At 31.8% G+C, this 21,708-nt stretch overlaps 3 protein-coding genes across 3 annotated transcripts; 1 reads left to right on the top strand and 2 right to left on the bottom strand.

Moving 5' to 3' along the window:
* Positions 1-3,966: 3,966 nt before the first annotated feature.
* On the bottom strand, positions 3,967-4,820 carry LOC140833506 (ethylene-responsive transcription factor ERF017-like). The gene has a single exon (XM_073197843.1). The coding sequence runs from the start codon at positions 4,818-4,820 to the stop codon at positions 4,218-4,220; it is 603 nt and encodes a 200-aa protein (XP_073053944.1). The 3' UTR covers positions 3,967-4,217.
* Positions 4,821-10,826: 6,006 nt separating this feature from the next.
* On the top strand, positions 10,827-13,426 carry LOC140834445 (3-ketoacyl-CoA synthase 10-like). Its single transcript, XM_073199325.1, has 3 exons — positions 10,827-11,290; positions 11,664-12,289; positions 12,698-13,426. The coding sequence occupies exons 1-3, from the start codon at positions 10,904-10,906 to the stop codon at positions 13,251-13,253; spliced, it is 1,569 nt and encodes a 522-aa protein (XP_073055426.1). The 5' UTR covers positions 10,827-10,903; the 3' UTR covers positions 13,254-13,426.
* A 313-nt stretch (positions 13,427-13,739) lies between these two features.
* LOC140834446 (uncharacterized) lies at positions 13,740-15,605 on the bottom strand. Its single transcript, XM_073199327.1, has 2 exons — positions 14,285-15,605; positions 13,740-14,019 (listed from the first exon to the last, which is right to left on the bottom strand). The coding sequence occupies exons 1-2, from the start codon at positions 15,247-15,249 to the stop codon at positions 13,971-13,973; spliced, it is 1,014 nt and encodes a 337-aa protein (XP_073055428.1). The 5' UTR covers positions 15,250-15,605; the 3' UTR covers positions 13,740-13,970.
* Between the last annotated feature and the right edge of the window lie 6,103 nt (positions 15,606-21,708).

Genomic DNA, 21,708 nt, shown 5'->3' with positions numbered 1-21,708 from the left:
ACCTTCCCTAATTTTATATATATGCCGTTCATCTTCATTGACATGTTATAATTTTTATACTTATAAGAAAATAAATGAAAATTGTATAAAATATAATAAATGTGAATGCAAATCAATTTCGGTTTAATTAGATTGAGAAAAAATTAAAAAAAATTAAAAAAAATCTATAGTCAGTAGTCAATTATGGGAAACCCCTCTTAATTTGGTCGGTCCTATTGATATATATGTCAACTATATACTTTGTTATTTACTTTAGATGAAAGCATGTGATATCCAATATATCTACTTAAAAATAGACATATCAAATATTTAATTAACATTCGACTATTATGTAATAGGTTCTATTAAACCATTTGTGATGCATGGCCGATAACCAATACTTTATATGATACAAAATCCCAAATTTAATACGAGACATCGAGTTCGTGAATCAATTACAACATACTTTCAATCTTGAAAAAAACAATTTGCTCAATCGCATGAGTCATAAATGATCTTATGATACCACAATCCAATTTATTCTAAAGATCATAAAGGTCAATTAAATAAATATATATATGTATGTATGTATATATATCTTCTCACATATTACTTTTATGAGATTAATTTTTGACGCGACTCATTCATAAAAAAATATTACTTATTATGTTAATAATATTATTTTTCATTGTAAATATAAATCAAATCAAGTCATTTTACATATATAAATTTATGAGACAATCTTATAGGAAACATACTCTAAAGTATATTAAGTTGTTATTTCATGAAAATGAATTTATGTGGAAAACGGCGGTGTGTTTTGAGTTTCATTCATGGAAAATATGAATTTTCCCCTAATAATAATAATAATAAAAGAAAACTCAGTCTTCTCAGATTTTGGATTCATATGTCTAAGAGGAAATGAATTGTCAAATTATCTAATGCAGATGTGCAAGAGGCCAGAATGTCAAAATTTTAGTGCTTTTTGCGGGGAATGGTGCGAACACGTACGTTTGTGAGTGTCAAATAACGAATCCTTCAAATTTTATTTGTAATTTCTTTTAAGTATCAGGTTTTGTCTTTTCCCACCCAGTTTATCTGATTTTAGTGATAAATTTTAAAATTTATACTGTGATTTTTATCTTTTTAATGCTTACGTTCATCTATTTAATCATGTGCTTAATAATGATGTAAACGAACTGAGTCAGTTCACGAATTTTTCGATTCAGCTCGAAAAATATTTGATTCGTATTCGATCTTACCGAATTCGAGTATTCAAATTTTAGTCATGGCTCGATTCATTTCGTTCACACTTCGTACTATTTTATGTACATCCATGGCATAAAAGAAGAGTCTCATTCTCATTTGTGTCTTAAAGTCATATTACACAGATCGACGCACATGTGATCTAAAAGATTAAAAAAAGATCACTGTAGATTAACGTATATTTGATTACGTACACATATGTTATTACTTATTAGGCATGAAATACATATTAACATCTGTGTCGGAAAATGAATTATTGAAAAGTAAAACAGGGAATGAAATTAATACTTCTCATTTAAAAAAAAAAAACCAAAATAACATTACATTTAGTCAAATCGTGTAAGTTTTATTTGGTTTTTTTAGCTGGTAATTGATTTTCTAATAAATCGTACAAATTTTATTTGGTAATTGATTTTAGAATAGTATATAATATCATAAAATAATATAATATTTTCTGGGAGAGGTAAAATGTGAAATTAAAATTAATGTTTATATCGAAAGAAAAAAAAAAGAGAGTTTCTGAAAGCACATTGTTTATATGAATTATACACAATATATTAACATTTGAACTGGAAAAATATATGAAATGTTTATTTTTTTCTTAAAAAAAATTCCAACTCGAGTTACAACCCATATAATGTAGTAGTGAAAATTACCAAAACGGTTCTCTTAGGTAATCTATTATCGGATTTGATATGCTAAGAATCTAAGTCATCAAAATCGAATATTGATTTTGTAGTTTTTCTTCTGTTGGTTTTATTTCGTCGTAACATTGATATGTCATCAGATATGTCAACATTTTTCGATGTCATGTCCAGTCTTGAACCGGAGACCTATCTCATTTTAGGAACAAATGATATCACTAGGCCAAGTAACATGTGGCGATAGAACATATAATTTTGGTCAACTTACTTGTGTTGCTTGTTTGATAATAATACATATACCTACCATTTTGTACATATGAATGCATGGATTAACGTGGGCCGATTAAAAAACTTATAAGATAAGAATGTGACTTTACGAATTACAATATTCTTAAACACGATTAATTTTGTTAGACATGTATGTATTGAATTATTAAAATTAAAATTATAAAGTATTTATAATCAGACGGCTAGCTAATTTATATTATATGGATGGACGGTTTGACCCCCGACGCGTCGATGTAGATAGAACCAAGCCTAATTTATTTATATTTTGGGGGCATGTTCAAGTAACTAACGACTTTCAACGACAAAAACGTTACTCACCTTTTACCTTCAACCAATAAATAAATGATATTGGACTCCCGCATATTTTTTATATCCAAGTCAACGCATTATGCAAATGCGCTTTTTCCACGGCTAAAATAGGTTTGACTGACTGAATTAAAATCCCAAGCAAAAATACATCCTTTAAAAACGAGTTTTCGTCATCATCATTTTTATTATTTATTTTTCGTATCAATTACCGGATAATATACATATACATACACAATATATAAATTAAAATTTATTTAATGCCATGTACAAAAGTTCTGGATTTTAATTTAACCCAATAATTATTAATTTTTTTAGCTTATTATCCGATGGTATATATCTTTATAGTATATATTTTACGTCGTCAAATGGTCAAAATCATGTTTCAAATTAATTTTGTGATTTTCATTAAATATGCGTCACAAAATACTTTGCATTAATATTTTAATAAAAATATAGCATGGTTAAAAATAGCTTTTGTTTGTTTGAAGCGGCATTTACCCCAAATTATTACATTTTGATATTTTCCCAAATTACTCTAGCGTTCTAGCTTCAAATAAAATTGAACATATCTTTAAAAAAATGATTCAAATATTTTAGAAAATGGTAATATTAGGAAAATTGTGGGATTCAATATCGAATGTTTGATGAAGAATGGATCGATCACATGTACTCTGAGTCTATCACGCAGACGCTTCTTCGATATGCACTGAGTAAACCTTAGACATAACATAGTAGCTTGTAAACCATGTTAGGTAAACCGCACAAGGTTTGTCAGAGAAAGTGTTGATAGGAGGAATTGAACCATGACTATAGGTCAAACATTCAACAAATCCATCAACTCGGACACCCTCTCGAGGACATCCATAATCTCTGTGATGAATGGTATTTTGAACTTAGGAAAAATCGGATTCGATTTAAATTTTTTTTTGTACTTTGCGAACTTGTAGGTTTTTGGAGATGATTTTTAGCATGACAAAGGGGATGAGGGGCAGGAATGAGTGTAGACAGCTGAAACATTATTCTACAAATTGGGGAAGAAACTTAGTGAAATGGGCGTTTATGCTTTACACGAGAATAGGTATTTATAATAACAAAAAATGACCTTTAGCAGTCCCTTAATCAACTTTAGCTAGCTAATAACATCAGTTATTTCATGTTTTTTTACGAAATATGTACGTGGCTCAAATTTCAAAATTAATTAATTTTGACACGAGATTAAATTTTTTTTTATTACGTTACTATCGAATTATACTTCGATTTACGAGATTTGTATCTCATCTACTAGAATGTCTATTTTCTTTGTTATCGATTAACAAGCTTTTGAATGCACTAGAAATAAAAATGGAAAACCTTGTCATAAAATTTGTTTTATAATTTATTGAATTCATTACGAATAATTAATACAATCCCAAGCTTCTATATTGGACAATATATATTTCCGAAGACAGACATAAATTTACCTAAATTTCGGTAAGCAGCTTAATGTTCTCCTATACATCAGAACATTATAAATAATAAAGATCTTGGATTGAAAATAAACTTATTTATATTAAATATATTATTTCTAATTCTCCTCAAGGTATATAAAGTCTTCTAGTTTCTCAGTGTATCTTGCATGCATGCATGCAGCTCTGCAGTACTATTTATATATAAAAGTTTTATTACCAACTATTTCACTCTATTAATCTACTGTGAAATCATTTTTCAGTATGTGAGATTGCAAAAATTGCCTCAGAAATTCCAAAGAAAATTCGACGTAAAGTAGCCGTCATGTCCATGGCCATTATCTTCATCGTCGTCAACAACATCAGCTGCGAAATGCGGCGGCGCGTACACATCACAGTGCTCCTGAAAAAGCCCGAAATCAGAAACACTCTCCTGTTGATTCTTTCCTCCAGTGCCGTTTTCTACGGGATCCAAGAACGACCAATCAATGGAGTTAGAAGACCCGGACCGAAACTGGTCCTCTACACCACTCTCCACTGGCTGCGGTTCCAGTCGCTGTCTACTTGAGCTTCCCCCATAACTACTAGCGTACCGCTGTGCAACAGCCTGAATCTCCCCCGGGGTCAGCGACTGGGCGCCTGCGATATTCGGCGGGTCATCCGGGAAATTAAACTTGGCGTTGCGGCCGCGGAGGCAGAACTGGGCGGCGTCGAACGCCCGCGCCGCCTTCTCGGCCGTGTCGTAGGAGCCGAGCCATATGCGATCCCGGCTGTTCGGAAGCCGTATCTCGCAGACATATTTCCCCCATTTACGTCTTCTTACACCCGTGTACTTCAATTCTTGGTCCTGTGCGTCGAGATTCGACGAGTTCCCACTGTTGGCATCCATTTTTGTTGTAAATGTTGCGGCTGAGAGATTAAGTTGATTTAAATATATATATATATATATATAAGGGGGAGCACAGTCCAAGAATCCACGGGGGAAGGTAGAAAATGGAATTAAGATTGAACTAATGGATTTCACGGGTCAAAAAGGTTGTCCGAGGAGCGCGTTGAATTGTAAAGGACACAGTATAAATATAAATGATAGGGAAAAAAAACCTTTTTAAAAATAAATACATTGAGTGAGTTTGCACGTGAATGTATAATCCAATAATCCATTGATCGTGGCGACTGGAAATTACCCTTTATGCCGCCGGGAGGTAACCATTTTAATAATTTTAATTCTAAAATAATTTGACTAAATTATTAGGAAGTGTAAGTTATTTTTTTTTTTTAAATCACGATCACAATAATTTTTTTAATGACGGTATTGGAATTTGAAATCGCTACTCGATCTTTAATATGTAGTGGATAAATTATCGGTCTAATGCAGATGCAATATCCTGCAATCATGCTAGGCAAATTTTATGCGATCCGAAAAAGTGTTGATAGATGATCAAACTACTGACCATGATCAAAAACATTCACTTATTTCACCAATTCATATATACCTGATAACACTACAATAATTTTTGCATTAAAAAAATTAGATTCTCCAATTTTCAAATTATTAACTCCGAAGACAAATTAAATTTAATTAGTTACATGTTGGATAAATAAATTACTACTGCATCTTAGATGTTAATCGATAAACATGACCAATTGGCCTACTCACTATTTCTTATAAATATATTTTGATTCTCATTTAAATATAAACCAAATAAATTATAAAAAATATCGTACAAGCACGCAACGCGTGCATCGGTATACTAGTAATAAATTAATTGTGCAATACTGCATACGAGATCGTAAACAAATCCATACTCTCATATACTATATATGGACCAAATTCACTCGAGAATCGATGTCCGTCATATAAATCTATAACATATATACAACTAAAGCCAACTTATAAACCGAGAAAAATAATTTCCTTATATTTATTAATATTATTGGATAAAGAGAATGTTCGAGTTCGATAATTTTGAAACTCGATCTTAAGATAATACTCTAAGCTGGTATTTAATGAATCATACATCCCGACCCCACATATTTTTGGTGGTGATCAGGTTCGAATTCGTGCAATAATATCGAGTTTGATTGCGTGGGAACTCGTGCATTCTGACTCGGGTCGCCGTGATAGAAGTTTCCTCAATGGCTCGAGCCTCTTCCAAGCAATCTAGTCACTTCATTTCCAGCATCTGCGCCATTTTTGCATGTGAGGCGAGGCATACACCAATAGTTCATATCCAAACATATACCTTAAAAAAAATGTCCATATCCGAAATCTAGAATTAAAAAAATAAGTTTCTTATATTTTTTATTTTTCTCTTTTTGGTATGACATATATATTATATATATATGTTTGATATATAATCACGTGATAATAGTCGATTTGAAGATGGCGGCCATTTTTTTTAACTCGATCGAAGTTGATATAGTTTTTAAATATATGTTTTCCTGATTTAGATGTGATGTTGAACGGGACTTATTAATTTACTAGTTTAAAAAGATGTCCCTAATTAATTTTTATTGCGGCATGTATTAACGGATCGTGTCACACGTGGTACGTGTGTTTCGAAGAAAAGATTGATAATGAAGTAGTTTTTTTTAATGAAAGTTATTAATTGTTGAAATTGAAATGATAGGTGATCATAAAATAATATATAAAAAAAATATGCTATATATAAAGAGATAGTTACATGGTGTTTAAAAAATTATAAAAAAAGTTCCACCATCATAAATCTATAAGAAAGTTAGCTAGTAAAAAAATTTAACTTTAATAAATAGCATATACTAATTTACTACTTAAAATGATGCCTGGAATTAATTTTATTCCGGCTAGTATATAATATATATTAACGGATCGTGACACACACGATACATCTGTTTTATAGAAAACATAGAGAACGGATTTTTTTTTAAATTAACGTTATAAATAGTTGAAATTGAAATGATACGAAAGAAAATAAAACATAAAAAAAATGTTATTTATAATTAGATAGTTATAGGTGTTTTGGGAATTGTAAAAAAGTTAGCTAATAAAAAGAGTTTAATTTTAATTCATCGAAAAATGGCGATGTGCCTGATACCATGTAAGTAAATGAACCAAAATGGTCGAAAATAAAATTTAGTATGTCGAGACCAAAGTTTGAAACGTTGATGAACTAAAACCTAAAATTGGGCAAGTTAATTGACGAAAAAAATATATTTTCCAAACGGCAATCCATTAACACGATAAGAGGAGCAGCTTGATTTATCTTTGAAAGGGTTGAATCTTTATCTACATATTTTAATTACAATAACTGTGTCGTTGAAGTACCATTCATAAGCAGCATACATGTAATCTCGTAAGTCGTGGACCATGTAATAAGGGAACTTGGGCTGGGCCAGTCCCGTAACAATTATAAATTTGAAAAAGAAAAAGGTTATTTTTGTTTTTATCAATCTCCAAAACAATTATCCAACACCTGTTTGCAAAATCTTTATATTTAAATTCTACCATGATTTTTTTAATCATAAATTAAAATCAAATGTAGCTCCCAACAACCATTTCCATAACTTTTTGGTTCCAATTTCAAAATAAGAACAAAAATCGATAAAGAAAGTTTAAACTAAATGCAGTCATAACATTATACCACAAATTTCTCTTAAACTTTACTAGAGAAAATTGCAAATCTGGCAATTTATATTTATTTCTTTACGATTTTAATTATATATACTGTTAAATTTAAATTTTAATCAACTATCTTTGTTTTGTTAATTATTTTTTTTTAAAAAAAATAAGTCATCTATCCACATGCCTCCGATGTGGTGCTAGGTTGTGGAGCTCACTTGTCGAATTTCACATAAATATTTCCATGCAAAAAAGAACTAAAATTGCAAAACAAATTGTTAAAATACAAAAAAAAAAAAAAAATGAAAGATTTAAGATCAGGGGCGGAGCTAGAATTTTGATTCAGTGTAGGCTACGGTATATTATAGTTAATAAAACAAAAAAAAAAAATTAATCATAAAGCATCACAAAATAACTACATTATAATTGTTCTTTTCGAGTCTTCATATTTTGAAACCTTTGTACAATAGATTCATTATCAACGATCAGAAATATATTTTTCTCTACATAGACAATGAGACTATCATTCATCCAATCATCACTCATTTTTCTAGACTTTGTTTAATAAATTTGTTGTATGTTGATCACCTTTTATTAGAGTTCAAACTTTTCTTTCAATATTTAATAAAATGCTGATGGCTGGCTATTTTTTTTGTCTAAATAAAGTGTGATAATATTAATGAAGTTTATGGTGTAAACATGCAATCAGGGTTTCTGAGTTTCCTTGTGCTGCTTGGACTTCTTGGCCTCATACTACACTATTCCACCTTAAATTGCAATGATCCACGGGTGGCTGGCTGTCAGAACTGTTGTTATGGCTGGGGCATGTTGGATTTTTTCCCGGTATCGTTGGAATCTTGGATTGGTCTGCTTTTTTTTTTTAGCCCAGTGTGGGAAGAAGCTCCGCCCATGTTTAAGATTAAAATTCAGTATAATAAAATAGATGATAAAATTTACAAAACTCAAATATAAAAGAGGAAAATTCAATTTTTCTCATTTTAATATTTCAAATATAATAGATAACATATAAAAATGATACAAAGGCATGTAGAGTCGCCAAAAGAGATTAGCATGTTGGGTAAGCTCGCCCCACCGTCTGGGTCGGGTTCGAAAATTTTCAATTCTCCCAAATGACATGTCGACCCACCTCACTTCCCCCGTTTCAACTGCTGTTAAGATTTGAGGTATGTCCGTTATCGGGTCGGAGGAGTGTGTTTTAGGACAAAATATTTCGATATTAGAATAATATTTCATGCATAATCACTAGAGTTGTCAAAATGAGTCAGCTCCGTCGGATTGGTGATCAGACCGCCAAATGGTGGATTGTGGCATATTACGACCTAACTTGCTTAACTCGTCCAATATAACTAAAAATCGACGGATCGGTTACTTATATCCCGCCAAATAACAAGTTGTGGTAGATTGCGGCACGGTCTGTCCACTGAAACGTTTTGACCACTCTGATAATAACATTGCCATGCACTAATTTAATATTCCATCCTTCAATAATAAATATATACTAATTTAATATAGAAAAAAATAGTATTTTCTATTAAAGAGATCAAAGAAAATAAAAGTAAAATGGAGTGTATATATTTAACATTTTTGAAGTAGCGATAATTTGTTGTTTTTAATTCACATGCATGCATTCTTGTCAAACAAAAAATAATAGTATATTAATTAATTAACATGTGGAAGAGTTAGTTAAACTTACTTTCAATTTAATTATCCTAGCTAACCCACATGTTCGGCACACATTTAAGAAATATCAAAGGACTGCAAAAAAGTCCAAAAACAATTAAAATGAATTAAATATGGTTAACGTCTAAACCCCCAAAACCTAAACTCGCAAGACAAAAATTTGTGTGAGATGGTCTCACGGGTCGTATTTGTGAGACGGATATCTTATTTGGGTCACCCATGAAAAAGTACTACTTTTTATGCTAAGAGTATTACTTTTTATTATGAATATGGGTAGGGTTGACTCGTCTCACAGATTATGATCCGTGAGACGTCTCACATAAGACACACGCAACTCGCAAAACCTCGTTTGTTAGTTCCTTTAGTAAGAAACGAGGGCGAGTGCAGGCATATACCTAGTAATCATTCACACACAATTTTTGTAGCATAATACATGAATATTATCGTTTTTTAATTAAAAATAGAAGAATGAATAAGATTAAAGTTTATAGTATTAGCAAATTAGAAAAAAAAATTAAAGAAGAAGAACGAGAATAAAAGAATTTTAATTTGGATGCATTAACTTTTAATTTTTTATTAATTTGATCCAATTTTTAACATAGCGCTGGACACATCAACGCTTTCTAAAGCCACCACAATCAAATTTCGATATCAACTTAACATTGCTTCGAATTAATATTAAAAGGAAAAAAAAAATTCAGTCACTACAAAAAATCAAACTTTGAATACTTGCTGGAACCAAAACCCTTAACGAAACTGTCGATTGTGTATATTCAAATTTGTCTCGAACCACTTTTCATAAATGCAAGATTTTATGGCTTCATGTTCATTGCTAACTATTCTTTAAAAAAAAAAACAAAAACAAAAACAAAAAAAAGAAAAACTTCATCGCCAACCTAGTTGCAAATGGAATCCCACCTCCTCGTAGAGGTGTCGATTCGGGTAAGTTGGGTCGTGTTGAGCAATAGTACTATTTAAAATTTGTTCAATCCGAACTCGAGCCAACCCGAAAACTCTCAACCCGGACTCGAATCCGAATGAACTCGATTTTGAATTTTTTTTAAAAAAATTAAATAAAATTCAAATAATAATAATAATAATATTTTAATATAAACACATAATAACAAAATCTCCCTCGTATATATGAATTAAATTTGAAAGTCTAATTGTAGATAAAATATACTTTCTAAATCAAATAAACAATTATTTAAAAAATAAATTAAAAAAATGTTCAAAATAAATATTAAATTAAGAAAATTTATAATATAAATATACAATAAATATTTTTTCAGACATACAATATATAAAAATGTAGGCAATATTTATTAATTATATTTTTTTAAAAAAATTAAAATTTTTGAATCAACCCGAGTCTACTCAATCCGATCATTTTTATTCGGGTAAGCTATAAGATTAAGATCCCACCCAATTTTACCCGAATCCAAAAATCTGAAACTTAAACTTAATTTTTTTCGAGTGGAACCTACAGAACTTGTGAGGTCTGATTTTGACACCACTGCCTCCTACCCTACCATAGCTCACCCCCTCACTCTATGTCCTAATTTCTGAATAAATAATCCACATTTTTCTCCGCAACTACTACTGCATTCTTCCAGCAGTACTACTACTGATCAACAAATATATATAAATTATCAAGAATTATATTTCTTGGCATGGCTGCGGAGCAACGCCTCCTGTCGACGGAGATAGTCGGCCGGGATGATGCGGCTTTTTCGGTGAGGGTGAGGCGGAGGCTGCCGGATTTCGTGAAATCGGTGAACTTGAAGTATGTCAAGCTAGGGTATCATTACTTGATCAAACATGGACTTTACCTGGCAACGATTCCGGCGTTGCTGCTGGTTTTCGGGGTGGAGGTAGGGAGTTTGAACAGCGGGGAGACGTGGCAGAAGATATGGGAAAACATGGCGGGACACGATCTCGCCGCGGTGATTGGTTTTTTGGCCGTTTTGGTGTTCACTCTTTCAGTTTACCTCCTCTCCCGCACTCGTTCAATTTACCTTCTTGATTTTGCATGTTACAAACCTCACGACGATTTGAAGGTACGATTTTCTTGTATATATATAATATTGGTGATGGATGATTTTAGTTAATCCAGATCGCTCGAATTTGATATCGATCCTCTTACTTTGAGTTTGACGTAAATGAAATTATGATACAAAAAAAAAAAAAAAGAATTATAGCTAAAACTATTGCTTTCGATATGTTAATAAATGCATTTGGATCGTGTTCTGATGTATAAAATTAATGAAACATTGTCCAATTTGTTTGGAAAGTTTAAGTTTTTCTCATTCGTGGATTTGAATTCAATTCAATATTTTTTTCCAATATATTTCGGCGAATGGTTTTTAGACGTACAAGGTTATATGTATTATTCGAATTTGGAAGATGAAAAATGGATATATATATATATAGGTTTCGAAAGAACAACTCATCGAGCTGTCACGAAAATCCGGCAAGTTCGACGAAGCAAGCATCGAATTCCAGAAGCGAATCCTCCAATCCTCCGGCATCGGGGATGAATCCTACATCCCCAAATCAATCGGCGCGTCGGAAAGCATCGCCACGATAAAAGAAGGCCGTGCAGAAGCCTCAACCGTGATCTTTGGCGCGCTCGACGAACTCTTCGAGAAAACTCGCGTCCGGCCCAGGGAAGTAGGGATCCTCGTGGTGAACTGCAGCCTCTTCAATCCGACGCCGTCTCTTTCTGCCATGGTAATCAACCATTACAAGATGATGAAAAACATCTTGAACTTCAATTTGGGAGGCATGGGGTGCAGCGCGGGAATCATCGGCCTTGACTTGGCTCGCGATATGCTGCAAGCAAATCCTCGTAAATACGCTGTGGTGGTGAGTACTGAGATGGTGGGCTATAATTGGTATCCTGGGAAAGAAAGGCCCATGCTTGTCTCGAACTGTTTTTTTCGGACGGGCTGCTCCGCCGTGCTGCTGTCCAATCGCCGCCGTGATTACCACCGTGCAAAGTATAGGCTTGAGCATATTGTGAGAACGCACAAGGGCGCTGATGATCGCAGCTTTCGGTATGCTCATGAGATTCCTTTCTTTTTTTTTCCACTGTTTTATAATTGCATTACAAAATATATTTTTTATGGCAAGTGTTTTAAATATATTATCAGCGGAATTTAAGGACCGTAGCTGAGATTGAGATTGTAAATGTGATCCAATTAAATAATAGGTCCCAATTCCTGCTACCAAATACACCCTCGGACCTTCTTGCATTGCTTAACCTATTACTTGTGTACTAAAACTCCTGCTCTCTTTTGGGTAGTTTGATGCAATAGTACTAAATAGATATGGATGACTAAAAATAGTTTGCACAGTTGCAGATCATCTAAATTGATCGATGATCCTTTTCTTTACATTCTTGGAATTCCTACAAACCGTTGTCCTGGATGATTTTTCTTCCTAACGTGATCTTGTTTCATCAGGTGCATCTATCAAAAAGAAGACAGCCAAAACTTCAAGGGCATAAAAATAAGCAGAGATTTGGTGGAAATTGGCGGCGACGCACTCAAGACCAACATCACCACATTAGGCCCCCTTGTCCTCCCATTCTCAGAGCAGTTCTTCTTTTTCTCAACTCTAATTTCGAAGCTACTCTTCAGCAATGGCAATGACTCTCGGCACCAGAAGCCATACATCCCAGACTACAAGCTTGCATTCGAGCACTTTTGCATGCAAGCTACCAGCAAAACCGTGCTCGATGAGCTGCAGAGGAACCTGGAACTCAGTGACAAGAATCTTGAGGCATCCCGTGCTGCCTTGCACAGGTTTGGAAACACTTCGAGTAGTAGTATTTGGTACGAATTGGCATATTTAGAAGCAAAGGAGAGAGTCCAAAGGGGCGATCGTATCTGGCAACTGTCGTTTGGTTCCGGTTTTAAATGCAACAGTGCGGTGTGGAAATCACTGCGCAAGATCAGGAAGCCATCAAGAAACCCATGGCTTGATTGTGTCGACAGGTATCCTCAACGGGGATATTAGGCATGATTTTGAAGTGGGGTTTCTTGAAAAAGTATAGTGTTAGTAGCATTTTGACCGAATAGATTTGAAAAATCAACGTCTTTGATTGACTTTGTGAATCTACTATAATGTCTACTTTGAATGTCTTAAGTATTACAGGATATTATATATGAACTACACCAGAATTACTATTATCGTTGGACGCATTATAGCTAGTGATGACAAGAGATTCTGAAACATTTGTGTCTAACTTGGTTCAAGGATATGTTAAATATGATTTCTGATGTTTTTTCATCATGCTGATTTTCTATTTGAAAATTCATGAACTAACCTCCACTAGAAAAAGTGCAGGTTCTCGACCTTCTGTATCGCGTTGAAGGCCTAATTTTCTGGCATGGAGAGGTATTGTCTTCAAAATACTTAAATATGTTTCCAGAACATGTGTGCGCATGCAAATCGAAGGAAAATTCCTCAGGTTTAAATAAATATCAAATAAATGCTTAAGGCTAACGGATAACGTGTCATTTTTCAACAAGAATCGTCGAAAGAGGTAGAAAATAATATCCTCATCGCCTGATATTTTAATCATCTGGTTTCCAGTTCATTACACAATCAAGCAAGTTTTATTTTAGTTGAAAGAATATTCAACACAAAAGAAGGGAGAAAAGAAAATCAAGTCGGGCCATATATAATTTTCCGGAGATTGATAATCATGGAAAAAGAGAGAAATTTTTTTCATCAGGCAAACCACTCCCCATCCATTCCATCAATTTCTTCTATCTCCATGCTGCATTTTTCATGGGAATTAATATGGTTAGTAGTTGCCACTAGTTGGCATTGAAAACACAGAAAAGGAAGCATCCAAATATGATAAGATATGATGAGTTAATTCAATTATTGGGATACAATTATATGCTTACATTAAAAGTTGCTGCCACAAAAACAAACGAATTATTCAATAATTTGATAGTGATATTCATATATTTTAAAAATTGAATCTTTTAATTTAATGTAAATTAGTGATATAAGTACATTGTGAAGCCAATTCTTACCAAGGCAAAGCAGGATCACGCAAGTATTCCTCATCCAGACGTTGCAAGCAGCTCTCATTTGCGTTCAGCCATGGCGGAACTTCCATGACTTCATCGAACGGAGATGCAACAGAATCTTCGTCCTTCTGATCCTCGTCCCCGATTTCCATGTTCCTCGAGAACTTGAACCACCATGAAGAATTCACCAAATTCACGCTGTCATTCCACTCCGTCTGATGCTGCTCCACGGTGGATCTTCTATCATCATCATTCATTACCTGATGCAAGTCTGAATCCCGACTTTCCACCACCGTAGAAGGCGGCAATACCATACATGGAGTTTCGTCGGGTGCAGGGGAAGAAGTAGTAGAAGAAGAAGGGTACGTTGATGAAGAGTTGGCGCTACAATGGAAAGGGATGTCAATATTGTTGAAATCTTGAAGATTCAGATTCAGGCCTAACGTTCGGCTAGGAAGTACAAAATCCAAATTTTCTTGCACAGTTGGTAAAAAGGGCCAAGAAATGTAAGAAGAACAAAAGCCTGTAGGATAGGAGAAATCGGGAACAGAATTGTTGGAAAGATTGGAATTCAAAGAGTTTGAATCATAAATTCTGGAATTCCAGCTCCTGGATTCCAATGTCTGCTGTTTTTCACCTGCCTGTTTCATATTAGCCCTATGAAACTTAAGAGCAGCAACGATTTCTTTCCGGGCTTCTGCCATATTCAGAAGCCTTTCTTTATAAGGCCTGCTGGCGTGATTCCTCCTCCTCACTTGCTTTTTAACAGGATGATTCGATTTCTCCTGTCTAATTCCATCGCAAACATTTTTCTCTATATCTCGATGCTCATTGGGATTTGATGAATCTTTGGATCTTGAAGAGGTTAATTGCTTAACAAAGGCTCGAATGTAGGCATTTGATAAGTGAGATTCTTCGAATCCTTTCATATTTTCAAGCTTTGAAGTCTGTGGTTGTTTGGCCTTCATCTCCCAGTTGCACTTAATTTTCCCTTTCAGCCGGTTTGATGAAATTGGAAGGGGATGGTCGCATGTTTTTCACTTCATGCCTTTTTTCTATTTGTAGGCAAAAGTACAGAAATTCGGACAATTCAGGCGGCCAGGATGAGGTACTCGTGGCTATTATTAGGATTTTTAAATTATTATATATTTTTTGGAATTTTTTCCCCACAAATTATTAAAATATATTCCATTATTATTGCAATTGAATTGACAAGACTTAAATTTTCTAATATAACCGTTTAAATAGATAGCTAGGTTGGAAATAATATTTGTATATATAATTAGACATAAATTTTGGTTTTTTGCTTTAATATAGGAAAGACAATAATTTATTGAGTAGTTCTATAGTGAAACAGTCTCAAAATTTTTTATCGTTGAATCAGGTCAACCCTACCAATATTCACAATAAAAAAATAATATCTTAGCATAAAAAGTAATATTTTTTTATGGATGACCCAAATAAGAGACATATCTCACAAAATACGACATCTGACAAGTTTGTATCTAATTTATTTATGGTTTTTATACAGTAACAATATGATATATGGTTCAATTTTGTACTTTAAATTACAACCAAAAGAAATGTCATCTTCCATTAATTTTGGTGAAGATCCATGCATGCATGAACACCAAATAAGTTGATTTAATTCTCATCAATATATATATATATATATATATATATTAACAAAATTGAATAAAAAAACTGACTCAAGATTCTCAATTATTCTTGTCACCTCATAATCTCGTTCTTGTTTATAATATAAAATAATATAATGTATAATATGGATTGATTTTTGAACATTTAAATATAAATTTTATTTTGTAAAATGGACACGATCTGAAAAAAGACATAAATGCTCCATACCTTGCTCTCTTCGATTCTGTTTTGATTTGATCATTATATTTCGCTGCTCCATTTTCCCAAACAGCTTTTGCTTTCTGCCAACGTTACTACAGTTGTCGAGTCCAATTTGTGTTTCTGTCTCTGATGGATTTTTATTTTTAATGATAATTGGCTGTTTATGGGCCTTCCTTTAATAATACTAATATCAATTCGAACTCGACGATGCTTTGCTCGAACCAATCCATCGAAATTGCAACAAAAGAAGATGGGTGGCTTAAAAATTGGAAGAACAAAATCAGATTAATAGAAAAAGACGAAGAAACAAGTGAAGAAAGTGACCCGACTGCGTCTCTCTCCTGTTTGGGTTTTTGCTTGGAATCCCACCGCCATTGAGCTCCACGAATCCAATTCTTGCACAATTTCCCCCCCCCCCAATAAATTTGCCCATCGTCCAGTCAATTCAACTGTGGATCACTGTACACTCCTCCCATTCACACACCCTTCGAATTGGGTGCTAATCGTGGATGACATTAAGACAAAAAAAAAAAGGAAAAAAGCAAAGGGACTCAATGGCTGTAGGTGGCAGAGAATCCACGTGGGGCAGGTGACAGGCCGCCAATAGAAAATGGGCTGGCCCAAATGGTAACAAAAATTAATCAAGACCAGATTCAATTACATGGCCTTGTTTTATTATTCAGACAGGCCCCAAAGTTAAAATTTTAATATTCTTTTGAGATCGAAGAATCCGTCTCATAACAAAATCCAAATAAGTCGCACAAAACAAGGTAAGAGAGATTAAAGAATCAGGAATCCACTCAACATGATATTCACATTTTGGACAATTTTTTTTAATGGTTGATCCAAACCAAATTGAGAGAAGTTTGGATAAATAGACTCCAAACTCTCTCATACATACGATGGTCTATAATTAATTTGATTATACAAGTTCGTATCAGTATAAAATTGACAAAACAAATAATTGAATTTGTAAGAATAAAATTCAATATTGTAAAAGTGAATATTGAAATTAATTTGTAGTAAATAAAGGGTATTTAAGTAAAAAAAAAACTCAAAAAATAGAATTGATTGGTTGAATTTTATTTGAAGTAATTTGAAAGATCGTAGATGAATTTATTGATGTCATCTTCCAGAAAAAAAGGGAATTAGTAGTAACCCGTGTTGAATTTATTGTGTTGAATATAAATTTATTGACCTACTTTGATTCACTAGCACGCTTTCCTTGATCAACGCGTGGGCATTGAATTGTGTCATACTGACTTCTTGTTCCAAACAAGACTCCGATATTTTGATTATATATTTAATAAATAATTAGATTACAAATATTGCGAATTAACTAATGAGTAATAAATACTACATGTACAATCAAATTTGTACAATATTTATTACAACCTAAAAAAGTTCAATACGAAAATTCTATTTATCAAAATCTCATGATAAATTCAATATAGAATCTCATGAGCTAATAACAAAATCTCAACATATAATTGTTGTTTTTTCTAATGATGTTTTCCTCGAAAAAACAAACGGTTAACATTAAAATTTAGACATAACCCAATCTCAAAAACTAACTCAAAAAAATGATTATTTAAGTCTATATATAATGCTCTCAATGATTTAATCCGGACATCTGACACAAATACTTTTATCATTAAAATTTCCACGTTTTTTAATCGAAACAATTTTTTTACCTTTTTTTTATGACTTTGTAACAATCGATTGCTTGAGCCCACCTTTTAATAATTTCCAAAGGGGTGTGACTAGTAAAACAAAATCAAGCTGTTTTTTTCCAACAATTTCTGATACGCTTAATAATTTTAGTTTTCCAACCCTTGATGATAATTTTTGTAAATAGGGAAAATTCAAAGCGACGCCGTTATATTGGCCGTCTTCTAGATTAACCTTGGAATTTTAAAATCCTGCGAGGAAAACAAAAGTGATGACGAAACTTCTATATCTCTTCACTTTTTATTGGAGAAAATGTTTAAAATTTATAAATAATATGCTCCAATTCACTATTATATACATACATATATATTATAGCTTTAAACCAAAAAATAAAAATAAAAAAATCATTGGATTATATTATATATGTTGTTACATTGGGATAAAATGTAATTTATCGTAATTTTGATTCCACCCTTAAATTTGTTGTATTTATAGTTAGCATATCTACTTAGGAATTAATAAATATACTATATTACCGGTTAATGAGATGTTACTTTAGCCTTTAGGATATTTATTATCGTACAATAAAAAAAAACGGACAGCACATACGATGATTCGCCTTTACATCTTGATATGTACATAACATGTCAACTTCTGAAAAGTATTTTTATATGTTATTATTATTAATGTTTTTGTTATCATTACTGTAGAATAAATATACGACAAAAACTTATGTGATACGATCTCACTAACCGTATTTTGTGAGACAGATTTTTTATTTAGGACATCCATGAAAAATTATTACTTTTTATACTAAAAATATTACTTTTTATTATGAATATCGATAGAGTTGAGCCGTCTTATATATAAAGATTAAAGATTAATGAGATCGTTTTACAAAAGATTTGTTTTAAATATATATAAAGGCGTCAATTACAGGTTATTTATAAATAATAATAATAATAATAATAATAAAGAGCCGTGAGTCCCGTGACAACAATGTTTAGGGATTGAATGATATTGTCGCCCGGGGCCACAAGTAGGCCGCCATGGGCTGGGCTACCGGCGGCTCACACCCAAAGCAAATACACGATCCATATTTAAGTCGGACCCATCATTTATCCAGAAACAAATAGTGACCCACTCAATAACTAAAATAACAATAAAATAAAAGCATCCAAAAATCTCATCATCAATCATGATAGTTAAGAAGACTTATTTCAAAATACTCAATTATATAGACTTTTTTCTTATTTAGACAATCTTATAAATCTTTATATGTGAGATGGATCAATCCTACAGATATTCACAATAAAAAATAATATTTTTAATATAAAAAATAATATTTTTTCATAGATGATCCAAATAAGGGACATGTCTCACAAAATAAGACTCATGAGACAGTCTCACACAAGTTTTTGCCAAATGATTTTACGTTTTCTAAAACTTAGTTAATAAGAGTATATCAATAAAGAAAATAAAAATGCAACTAATGTAGATGACGGAGAGAATAATGATGAAGATGACTTCAAATTTTAATTATAAAAAAATCAAACTACATCAATCAATTGAATTACAAAATTTTGTCACCATTTGTGAATTGGGTAGTCTGCATACCACTAATAAATAATATAGAGTACCACACAACAGTGTCAAACTTTATTAATAGAACCACAATATTTTATATAAACATAAATATTATAATTTTGCACCCTTTTATTTTAAAGATTTACCCTTTTAATCTTGTTCCAATAAGAAGAATAAAGGAATATGCATGTTCCTATTTAATAAGTGTGTTTATATTTCCAATACAAATTATTATGGTTTATAACATATAATAATAATACCAACTTTTGTTATTTTACTAAAAGTTATAGTTAACAATAACAGATAAACTCTAATATTTTAAATCATATAACACAGGTACACCACATATTGACGTGGTCTCCTACCCAACATCCTTTGTAGTAAGATAAGAAATCAAAGACGACTTCTTTTTATTTTCATTAGGAGAGTGGTAATTTGATGTGTTGTGTTGATTATATTTGTTGGTTCCCCAAAAAAAGTACATCGAAAATTGGTAAAGGAAGGAATTGAAAGCAAACCTCATTATCTATAGAGACTTGAAGAGGACTGAGGGAAATGTGTGCAATTAGTCTTGTGATTGTGTCTATGTATAGAATTAGGAATCCTAACATTCACATTGTAAATGAATTTAATTTTATACTTTTTACAAGATATCTTTAATATAGCTAAAAATAATTGGAACCAAAACTGCAAAACTTCACTTTTTGGCCAAACGACTTTGGTTTTCTGAAAAGTTTATGTGTTTAAATTTGTATAAATGATAAAGTATTTGGAAATGTGTATACCAAATTGAGAAATAAATTATAATTAAGAAAAAAAAGTGAATTCTAAAGTTTAAAAATAATATCATATTTGTATAAATCTTCTATATATCTCAAAGAAATAATATAATATAATATATGAAAAATGAAGCAGCTAATTTTATTTTTTTTACAAAACTAACACAAATGTTTGTAAAAAAAAATCAAAGTTTATTATAAGAAAATTATAGTTACATAAAAATTAATTTTATGAGACAAATGTCTATCTCGATTTGATCCATAAAAAATATTATTTTTTACGTAATTTTTTTCTATAAACATGGGTTAGGTTCAAGTTAAAATTAAAGTCACTCCCCAAATAAATAGGAATATATAGGTGAGAAGAAATGGAAAATTCGGGCATAGGAAGTTTCAGCTTTTATGTAACGCATTATTTATTTGGTATATCATTTAATTCTCGGCACCGTCAGATTTGACTTTTGTTCATGGAATAAAGAAAAAGAAATAAATATAATATAACATGATATTTTATGAAATTTATATCAGGGAAAATAAAAATTTAAATCAATTAATAAATTGGGAATGCGAGAATTGGCTCTATGATAATTAGAATTTTACATACATTAAACCTCTTTTTGCTGATGTGAGCATATGCGTCAGCTTCTTGCTGTAATTAATAGCATCTCTAATAAATAAAATATATATAAAATTTATATCAATTGAAATTCGATCTTCTTTCAAACAAAAATTTATGCCATTGCATCAATTCTTCTAGAGAAAGTGTGGCACTCGTGTGCTACGAACCAGACCTAAAAGTTGGGAATTGTTTATTTAAATTTTTTAATACACATATATTGTCTTTGTAGGCATTTAATGTTTAAAAAAGAAAATGTATTTTTGGTTATATATATATTTTTTATTGACAAAAATTTGTGTGAGACTCTCAAAGGTCGTATTTTGTGAGACAGATCTCTTATTTGAGTTATCCCATGAAAAAATATTACTTTCTATGCTAAGAGTATTACTTTTTATTGTGAATATCGTAGGGTTGATCCGTCTTACAGATAAAGATTCGTGAAACCATCTTACAGGAGAACTACTATTTTTTATTTAAGTATTCTATGTTATTAAAGTTCAATTTTATTTTTGTATTTTTCGATTTTTTTATAATTGTAATATTTTTCACAAGTGTATCAGTGTAACATTACGTCTATCGACTTTACATAATCGAAATAATAATTAAAATTATGAAAACAAAGAAATTAAATCCGTAAAATTCTAGAAGTTCTTATATTGACCAGACAAGTTTTTTGTGGAAAATAATAATAATAAATTTATTTTTGGAAACAATATTGACCCAACAAGTTGCGGGCAGCCCATTAGTGCCGAATAGACAGTTGTCATATTGTGACTACATTAAGTGAAACTACTATTGTTTCTCAACTCTTCGGTTCTTAATAATTGAGGAGAAATATAAATATCTGTGAAATTTAAAAGAAAAAGATTATGAAAAATAAACGATCAAATTTGTGTGTGTGTGTGTGTTTT

Source organism: Primulina eburnea, chromosome 6, assembly GCF_022965805.1.
Source record: "Primulina eburnea isolate SZY01 chromosome 6, ASM2296580v1, whole genome shotgun sequence".
NCBI lineage: Eukaryota > Viridiplantae > Streptophyta > Magnoliopsida > Lamiales > Gesneriaceae > Primulina > Primulina eburnea.
Note: the sequence above shows the minus strand (reverse complement) of the source record. Positions and strands in the feature narration are given on the sequence as shown.